The sequence below is a fragment of the Ursus maritimus genome, unplaced genomic scaffold (genome assembly GCF_017311325.1).
Source record: "Ursus maritimus isolate PB19 unplaced genomic scaffold, ASM1731132v1 scaffold_3, whole genome shotgun sequence".
NCBI classification, from domain to species: domain Eukaryota; kingdom Metazoa; phylum Chordata; class Mammalia; order Carnivora; family Ursidae; genus Ursus; species Ursus maritimus.
In genome coordinates, this window is record NW_024425563.1 from 14,714,409 (window position 1) to 14,724,763 (window position 10,355).

Genomic DNA, 10,355 nt, shown 5'->3' on the forward strand with positions numbered 1-10,355 from the left:
GAGAAAGAAAACCAGAATATGGGAGAAGGTTGGAAGCAACAGAAGAGGAAAGAGAGGATAAAGAGAAAAGGTACAACAAATAAGCACCAATAAATTTGTTCTCCCCTATGAACCTGTTGTAAATATATTTTAGGAAGTATTATGGATTTTAAAAGTTAAGCAAGTAGTTCAATTAGAGGTTAAATGCTCTAAAATATCTCATTATAAGCAAGACCAAGACCAATTTTTCTTACCTTGACGAAGGTAGTAAATCACTAAGTTTAACCGAGCTTCAGGAATAACATCAACCAGGGGAGGCAAAACCTGCAAAGCCCCTTCACCTCCTCGGAAAACCACCTACAGATAGAGAAAATCTGTTATTACAGCAATAAGTATGAATGTATTTATTGGTGGAAATGTTTAATTAAGGAGTTGCCACTTATAACTGGGTACTCAGTTATTCTTTGAAAGGATGAATATATTTTTGAAGCTCTCAGTATACACACCACCTTGACCTCATTGAAAAGAAAGCTGTTAACTAAATTATAATAAGTGTAAGAAACAGAATAAAGGCATAAGCCTATTGTATACATTTCCTTTTCTCTTCATAAGAACTGCAGAAAACTCATAAAGTACCCAAATTAATAAAACTTTTTTCGAGACAGGTATTCTGTATCAAAAACTCCATGAAGGGGGTGCCTGGGTGGCTCAGTCTGTTAGGCAGCCAATTCTTTTTTTTTTTTTTTTTAAGATTTTATTTATTTATCTGAGAGAGAGAGAGAGAGCCTGCACAAGCAGGGTTAGGGGCAAAGGAAGAAAAAGAGGGAGAAGCAGACCCCCCGCTGAGCAGGGAGCCCAATGCAGGGCTTGATCCCAGGACCCTGAGGCCACTACCTGATCCGAAGGCAGAGGCTTAACAAACTGAGCCACCCAGGAGCCCCAAGCATCCAGTTCACTCTCTCTCTCTCTTTTTCTAAAAACAAACAAATGAACAAACTCCACGAAGGAATTTATATAACCTTTCTGAGCTTGTTTCCTCATCTCGAAATGGAATTAATAATGTCTACCTTTCAGGATTATTATGAGGATTGAATGAGTTAAAGTGGGCTAAATGTGTGGTACATAGTTGTAATTTTTAATTAACTCAGTAAATACTCATTAGCCCCTACTATATGCCTGGGATTGTAGTAAGCACTGGGGTTACAGCAGGAACTCCTGTTACACTCAAGTGGGAAGATAGCCTCAAACAGCAAACACATAAGCATATTGTCATATGACAGTAAATGCTATAGAGAAGAGATCAAATAAAATACCATTCAGGACAGCAGGTCTGTGCACTGTTGTGTACCCACAGCCTAGCAGTGTCTGGCACGTAGCAAGTTGTTTCACAAATAAATACAGAGAAATCAAGGCCATCAGACATGAGCTACCTAATCTCTCGTTTCTTTTCTTTTATTTTTTTTTAAGATTTTATTTATTTATTTGACAGAGAGAGAGACAGCCAGGGAGAGAGGGAACACAAGCAGGGGGAGAGGGAGAGGAAGAAGCAGGCTCCCAGCAGAGGAGCCTGATGCGGGGCTCGATCCCAGAACGCCAGGATCACGCCCTGAGCTGAAGGCAGATGCTTAATGGCTGAGCCACCCAGGCGCCCCTAATCTCTCGTTTCTAATTCAAAAATATCCACTTGGTCACCTTTCTTGATTCTTCCTTGTCTGAGATATTCCCTTCTTTTTTTTTTTTTTTAAAGATTTTATTTATTTATTTGACAGAGAGTGAGACAGCCAGCTAGAGAGGGAACACAAGCAGGGGGAGTGGGAGAGGAAGAAGCAGGCTCATAGTGGAGGAGCCTGATGTGGGGCTGGATCCCAGAACGCCGGGATCACGCCCTGAGCCAAAGGCAGACGCCCAACGACTGAGCCACCCAGGCACCCCATGAGATATTCCCTTCTTTTGCCGAGATTAATTCTTTTACTTGTCGTCTTCATCTCATGACTTTAAAAAATTAATTTCAATATAATTTACAGTGTTATATTAGTTTCAGGTGTGCAATATAGTGATTCAACAATTCTATATATTACTCAGGGCTCATCTTGATAAATGTAGTCTAAATCCCCATCACCTATTTCACCCATTCCCCCACCTACCTCCCCTCGGTAACCACCAGTTTGTTCTCTATAGGTAAGAGTCTGTTTTTTGGTTTGTCTCTTTTTTTCTTTATTTTGTTTCTTAAATTCCACATATGAGTGGAATCATATGGTATGTCTTTGTCTAACTGACTTATTTCACTTGGCATTATACTCTCTAGATCCATCCATGCTGTCCCAAATGGCAAGATTTCATTGGATTTTATGGGTGAATAATATTCCATTGTATCCACTGGAATCCATTGTATCCATTCTTCTTTATCCATTCATCTATTGATGGACATTGGGTTGCTTCCATATTTGGCTGTTGTAAATAATGCTGCAATAAACACAGGGGTGCATGCATATTTTTGCATTAGTGTTTTCATGTTCTTTGGGCAAATACCTAGTAGTGGAATTACTGCATCACATGGTAATTCTATTTTTAATTTTTTGAGGAACCTCCTTACTGTTTTCCAGAGTGGCTGCACCAGTCTGCATTCCCACCAACAGTTCACAAGGGTTCCTCTTTCTCCACACCCTTGCCAACATTTCTTGTTTCTTGTGTTTTTGATTTTAGCCATTCTGACGGGCATGAGGTGATATCTCATTGTGGTTTTGATTTGCATTTCCCTGATGATGAGCGATGTTGACCATCTTTTCATGTGTCTGTTGGCCATCTGTATGTCCGTCTTTTTTGGAGAATGTCTGTTCATGTCTTCTGCCCATTTTTTTTTTTTAAAGATTTTATTTATTTATTTGACAGAGAGTGAGACAGCCAGCGAGAGAGGGAACACAAGCAGGGGGAGTGGGAGAGGAAGAAGCAGGCTCTTAGCGGAGGAGCCTGATGTGGGGCTCAATCCCAGAACGCCGGGATCACGCCCTGAGCCGAAGGCAGACGCTTAACCACTGTGCCACCCAGGCGCCCCTCTGTCCATTTTTAATTAGATTATTTGGGGCTTTTTGTTGTTGAGCTGTAGAAATTTTCTTTGTTTTGTTTTGTTTTGAAGTAGGCTCCATGCCCCGTGTGGAGCCCAAGGCAGGGACTAAATGCACAACTCTGAGAGCAAAACCCAAACTGAGATCAAGAGCCAGACACATTTAACCAACTGAGCCACCCAGGCGCCCCAAGTTGTTTAAGTTCTTTATACATTTTGGATACTAACCCCTTATTGGATATGTCATTTGCAAATATCTTCTCCCATTCAATAGGTTGTCTTTTTGTTGACTGTTTCCTTGGCTGTGCAGAAGTTTTTAATTTTGATGTAGTCCCAATAGTTTATTTTTGCTTTTGTTGTGCTTGCCTCGGGAGACATATCAAGAAAAATGTTTTATGGCCGATGTCAGAGAGATTATGCCTGTGATTTCTCTGAGGATGTTTATGGTTTCAGGTCTCACATTTAGGTTCTGAATCCATTTGGAGTTTATTTTTGTGTATGTTGTAAGAAAGTGGTCCAGTCTCATTCTTTTGCATGTAGCTGTCCAGTTTGCCCAACACCATTTGTTGAAGAGACTTTTTCCCATTTTATATTCTTGCCTCCTTTGTCGAAGATTAATTCACCATATAATTGTGTGTTTATTTCTGGGTTCTCTGTTCTGTTCTGTGGATTTATGTGTCTGTTTTTATGCCAGTACCACAGTATTTTGATTACTACAGCTTTGTAGTATATCTTGAAATTTGGGATTGTGGTATCTCCAGTTTTGTTCTTCTTTTTCAAGATTGCTTTGGCTATTTGGGGTCTCTTGTAGTTCCATACAAATTTAGGAATATTTCTTCTAGTTTTGTGAAAAATGCTGTTGGTAGTTTGATAGGGATTGCATTAAATCTGTAGATTGCTTTGGGTACTATTCTGACATTCTGACAATGTTTGTTCTCCCAATCCATGGATCTCATAACTTTTAACTCGACCTGGATCTTGTTTCTATATTAATTATTCTATCTTCATTAGTCCTGGTCCTACTTCTCAACTTTAAATATACGTGAGGGTTTTGCTGTCTTGAAAAATCTTCCTCTTGGTGCCATTGTTCCCTCTGGATAGTGCCCTGTTTTTCTCCTTCCTTTCAATGCCACAGTTCAAAAGTGTGTGGCTTACTGCTTCAACCTTACTAATCTCTCACTCCTTAACTCCTATTCCCAGCACACTAGTGAACTTACTCTCACAAGTCATGGATTAACCCCTTTAACCAATTCAATGGATTCTTCTGTCCTCTTGCTCAATGATGTGTCTGTAGTTTGGATGCTGATAGCGGTAGCATGACCACGAAAGCATGATTTACTAAACACTCACCATATGCTAGATACTATGTAAAGTACCTTGCATACATTACCTCATTTAATCCTCACGAGAAAATAAGGCAGGTACTGTAATTTCCCCTATGGCACATATGAGAACACTGAGTCTCAATGATGCTAAGGGACTCACCCAAAGGTCCATAGCTAGTACATGGTGTAGCTTGATTTTGACCTCAAGTCCGACTGCAAAAGCCAATGCTCAGAACAACCATTTATATTGCTCAGTATATTTAGACTTTGTTTTAAACTAAAAACTATAAAACTAAAAACTATATTTAGGCTTTGTTTTAAACAATATGTGTTCATTGGGAAAAAATATATAGTATCACAAAAAGAAAAAGGACAATTTCATACTCTCACTTCCCTCTTTAATCCCACTCTCTGAGGCTAATCTCTATTTACTAGCTGATATACCCCCTCTAGTCATATATACATATGGTGGTTCTTTAGTCTGGCTGTACATTTTATCCACCTGGGAAGCTTTTAAGAAAAATACTGATAGGGGGTCCTGGGTGGCACAGCAGTTAAGCGTCTGCCTTTGGCTCAGGGCGTGATCCCAGCGTTGTGGGATCGAGCCCCACATCAGGCTCCTCCTCTGTGAGCCTGCTTCTTCCTCTCCCACTCCCCCTGCCTGTGTTCCCTCTCTCGCTGGCTGTCTCTATCTCTGTCAAATAAATAAATAAAATCTTAAAAAAAAAAAAAAGAAAGAAAAGAAAAATACTGATAGCTGAGGCCTAGCCCAAGCATTAAATAAGAATCTCGGGGCGGGGGGTGGTGAAGCCCATGCATCATTATTTTTAAAAACCTCCCAGCTGATTAAAATGTGCAGTTGTAAATGTCATTGCATTATCTAGGTGATCTTTCCTACCTCCCCTTTCTTATCTGGTTATTCTCCTTCCTTCAGCTCCTTAAATACAGATGCTCTCTTGGGACTATATTTATCACTGTTTTTAATCCTTTCTTCCATGTTTAGTTGTCAGGACTGTAGCTATCAATTCTCTTATGAAACTCCTAAATCTACTCTCCAGTCTTGATCTCTCGTCAAACTTGATTTCCAGAGTACTATCTCTAACACATCATTCTCCACAAAAATTTAAGTTGATAAACTAGATGAGAAGTGAAAAGAGGCAGAAGCTCATAATAGAAACTATCCAGAGAAAATTATATCTGTGATGGAGGCCTGAATTAGAGAAGGAATGGAATAAATATAAGACTTTGCCAAGAAAGAATCAATAGGATTAAGTGACCAAGCAGATATCAGAGTTAAAGGGGAGGAGAGAGTCTAAGCAGAATTGGTGCTAAAAAAAGGAATAGAGAAATTAGAAGGAAAAGGTGTAGCTACTACTAATGCCATTTTCAGATGAGGGATCTGAAACTCAGCAATATTATGTAATTTTCCCAGTGTCCCCAGGTGTCTGAGTTGAAAGCAGCTGCTCTGTATCCACAATATTGCATAATCAATTAAACTTAACCTGAATATGGATACATTTTTTTTTTATGAATGGCCATCATAGTCCAGTCTTAACCCTAACCACCTCTTTCCTTCTTCACTAAGACTTTCCTTTTCACTATGCCCCTGTGCACTTTCTGTTCGAGTAAGCTTAGCCTGCTCACATTTCACATATGTCATTTTTGTTCTAACTCTATATCCTTGCCTTCAATGAACCCTCTAAATCTCACTCATCCTTCAAAGATGAACTCGAGTTGGATTTTCAACAGAAAATCCTTCCCGTTTACTGTAACCCACAAGGAGGCATGTTTCTTGGTCTTTGCCAACAGAATGGACTCTTGGACCTACACTGCCTTGCACTTCTTTCTAAATGTTATGTATGTATTACTGCCCTCCCAGTAGGGGTTTCCTTGAGGAAAGGACCTGATATCTGAAACTTAATTTTCTCTCCTCCATAGCAAGGAGGAGTTCACTTGGAGTAGAGAAGTATTTGTTGCAATATTTCCCTTCATTCATCCTTCTAACTGCTGTGATATGACAAAGTAGGCTAAGACTTAATTCAGTCAAGACAGGAAATTGCTATTCACCAGATTGTGCCTGATGAGTTCTTTAGCAAATTCAAAGGAAGAAGAAGCGTTGTCCATCAAGCTTTTGAGTTCTGCCTGAAATTGAAAAAGGAAAGACTTAGAAAAAGGGCAAGTGTATAGTTCTTATACCACATATTTGCACAATGTTTTATAGTTTACAAAGAATTTAACATGCCATTTCATTCATTCCTCAGGATTAAGAGTCAGTGTGATTGTTAACCTCATTTTACAGATGAGAACATTGAGGCTTATAAACGATAAATGACTTGAACCTTACACTAAGCAGCAAGTCTGAAACTGGGGAGCCCACGTCTGAAGACTCCTACTTACTCTTTTCTTGCAGAGTCAAAAGTGATAAACGAGCTAAACTTTTGAAAACTGGGGTTGATTCTTCAATCTGACCATTCCACCTATATCCCAAACTCTCAAAGTCGCTCTTTTCTGCTGCATTGGCCTTTATTTACAGAGCACAATTAAAATACCTTCTCCTATTATTTATTAGACCTATAGATCTCTTCTGTATTCTCTTACCCTCTTAACTCCCTGTAGAACAAATGGTCAGCCATTTCCAGCATCTTCACTAACACCCTAGATTCATTTTCTTCCTCAACTTTGTTATTCCTACCTTGCCAATCTATAATTTTGAGTAATCTTCCTCTCCTCCTTTTTCTACTTTCATCAGTTAGGTAGCTAAGCTTCTCAGAATAAAATGATTAGATTCTTGATTGTTCTCACTAGCCACTACAAACTTGTTCTATTTGATCTCATATGGGATTGCACACTTGCCTCGGCAACTTTTTATTAATCCCTTCTCTTGTCCACAGCAGCAATTCCAAAGTGTTCGGTAATATTAGGCTAGATCAGCAGTTTTCAAGCTTTTTGATCTCAGGATCTCTTTTATAATCTTAAAAATTATTAAGGATCCCAAAGAGCTTTTGTTGATGTGGGTTATAGCCCACATAAATAGCCCATAGTACAATCTAGATTGTATTAGAAATTCAAACAGAAATTTTAAAGTATTCAATTAATCAAAAATAATAATAAGCCCACTACACATTAACATAAGTATTTTTCATTTAAGAAAAGTGCATTTACAAAACAAAAACTTAGTGCGAAGTGTAGTACTGTTTTGTATTTTTGCAAATCTCTTTAACGCCTAGCTTAAAAGAGGACAGCTAGGTTGGCATGTCTGTATCTGCATTTGATCTATTTTGAAATTATGCTGTTTCTGGAAAGCTTCACTGCACACTTGAGCAAAAGAAAGTGAAAAGACAAAATCTTTTAGTATCGTGAGGACAGTTCTGATTTCAGGCAGGGCCAGCCAGAACTAGGGCTGGGCCAAGTGGGATGCCTAGGGCACAAAATTTAAAGCAGAACTCACTGCACATGAAAAGATGTTCAACATCATTAGTCATCAGAGGAATGCAAATCAAAACCACAGTGAGATTCTACTGCACATCCAATGGGATGGCTACAATAAAAAAGTCAGATAATAACTGCTGGCAAGGATGTAGAGAAATTGAAACTCCTATACACTGCTGGTGGGAATGTAAACTAGTGTAGCTACTTTGTAAATCAGTCTAGCAGTTCCTCAATTAAATATAGAGCTCCATATAGCCCAGCAATTCCACTCCTAGGCATAGACCCAAGAGAAATGGAAACACATCCAACACATGTCCAAAAACATGTATACAAATGCTTGTAACAGTCTTGTTCATAATAGGTCAAAAGTGGAAATGACCCAAATGTCCATCAGCTAACCAATGGAAAAATAAAATGTAGTCTATCCATAAAATAGAATATTATTTGGTCATTAAAACGAATGAAGTACAATACAGGCTACAACATGATGAAATTTATAAACATGCTAAGTAAAAGAAGATAGTTATAAAAATTCACATATTATGTATTACTTTTATATGAAATATCTAGAATTGGCAAATCTAGAGTCAGAAAGCAGATTTGCAATTGCTTGGGCTGGGGTAATGGGGAGCCAGTGATTGATGGAGTTTCTGAGGGGCATGGGGTTTCTTTCTGAGGTAATGCAAATGCTCTAAAATTGTGATGGTGATTGCACATATCTGTGAATATAATAAAAACCAACGAATCGTACACTTTAAAAGGGTGAATTACAGGGTCTGTGAGTTATATCTCAATGAAGATGTTAAACAATAAAACTATAAATGGAAGATATGGATCATCTTATCCATGTTAAGGTGAAAATGACCTTTCTAAAAGCATGACACTAATGATAGAAACCATGTAAGAAATATTCTGCATGAAACATATCCTTTTATATTCAAATTTTCTGTCCTTATATTTAAAACATATTTTAGGGTTTTGTCTTTTCAATCTAATTTGCCAATCTTTGTCTTTTAATTGAGAAATTAAACTTTTTAGATATAATATACTTATAGGGGTGCCCGGCTGGCTCAATCAATGGAGCACGCAATTCTTGGTCTTGGGGTTGTGAGTTTGAGCCCCACGCTGGGTGTAGAGATTACTTTAAAAAAAAATAAAATCTTAACAAATAATTAAATATAAGATAGTATAATTATAGATAATTCGGATTTGAAAAAGGCAAAACAAGAAGGCTTTTAGAAGATAATACCGGGGAGCCTGGCTGGCTCAGTCAGAAGAGCATGTGACTCTTGATCATGAGTTGGAGCCCCACACTGGGGGCAGACATTACATATTTTTAAAAAATAAATTAAAAAAAAAGGAAAATAATACCACAGAATATGATCTTAGCCAGGAAATCATCTTAAACAAGATACAGAAAGCATCAAAGGAAAAGGTAGATAACTTTGACAATCTTTCTGTCTACAAAATCTGTGATAATTGTTAATATTTACTGAGAGTTTACCATATATATCAAGTTAGGGACTTCATGTACGTCGTATCATTAATCTTTATAGCAATCTATAATAAGTCAGTCTATTACTTTCCTTACCTTGCAGGTGATGCTTAAAGAGGTTAAGTAGCTCACCAAAGCCACACACCTATCACCCAGAAGTGGAATTTGGGGTCTATCTGATTTCAAAGCTCCTGCTCTTAATCATTGCCCTGGAGGCCTTCCCAGTTTGGGGGGAAAAGTTCTTTTAACTCATTATCCTCTGAAACTAGCATTCTCTTTCCTTTCACCAGCATCTTACAGCATCCCTGCTTCTACTGCTCCATGATCTACTTGTCATCCCTCTGCCATAGCCTTTATGACAAATCCCAATCCAAGCAATTACTCACCCGCTCCTTATCTCTTTGTCATCCAGTTTCAAACTCCAATAATAATGATATCCTAATTACAGTAGGAAATTGTAGGAAATCCTAACTATGAAACCCAATGGCTTTTTTTCAATCTTTGTTTTTACTGACCTCTTTTGAACCTTCTTCTTTAAACACAAGTCTCTCTTAATTTCTTAGTCATATTAAATGTGAAGTCTTAGTATTCTCATTCAACCAATACTTAGTTGACACCAACTTTGTGTGTGCACTGTGCCAGATACCAGGACACACATGTCAAAAGACACAGTTTCAATCCTCAATAAGCTTGCCTAGATGAAAGATAACTAGGAAACCATCAAATAGCACACATGATATTTTATATATATATCTATATCTACATACATACTTATATCTATCTATATCTATCTATCTCTATATATAATCACATATAAGTGAAAAGAAGAAAGTACCCCTAAATTTGCAGTTAAGTCAGTAAGGCTTTAGAGTCAGATAGACAAGGGTTTGAGACCTGAATTTGTCACTTGTTAGTTGTAAAACTTTGGGCAAGTTATTTAAAGTACCTCAAGAATTAAGTGAGTCTTTATAGATTAAGTCATGCTTACTACAGAAGGGCAGAATGCTATTGGTGTTTGTGGAGAGAATGAACGATAGAATATTGAACATATTACACAAATTACTTC

General features: G+C 37.9%; 1 protein-coding gene across 1 annotated transcript in view; it reads right to left on the reverse strand.

The window, feature by feature from the left end:
• The window catches only part of TTC26 (tetratricopeptide repeat domain 26), a 46,460-nt gene that overhangs the window by 18,347 nt on the left and 17,758 nt on the right, over nucleotides 1-10,355 (reverse strand). The window contains exons 8-9 of the mRNA XM_008697371.2: nucleotides 6,433-6,507; nucleotides 234-336 (exon numbers count right to left, since the gene is read on the reverse strand). Coding sequence (XP_008695593.1) covers nucleotides 234-336; nucleotides 6,433-6,507 — 178 coding nt within the window. The remainder of the gene's footprint in view (nucleotides 1-233; nucleotides 337-6,432; nucleotides 6,508-10,355) is intronic.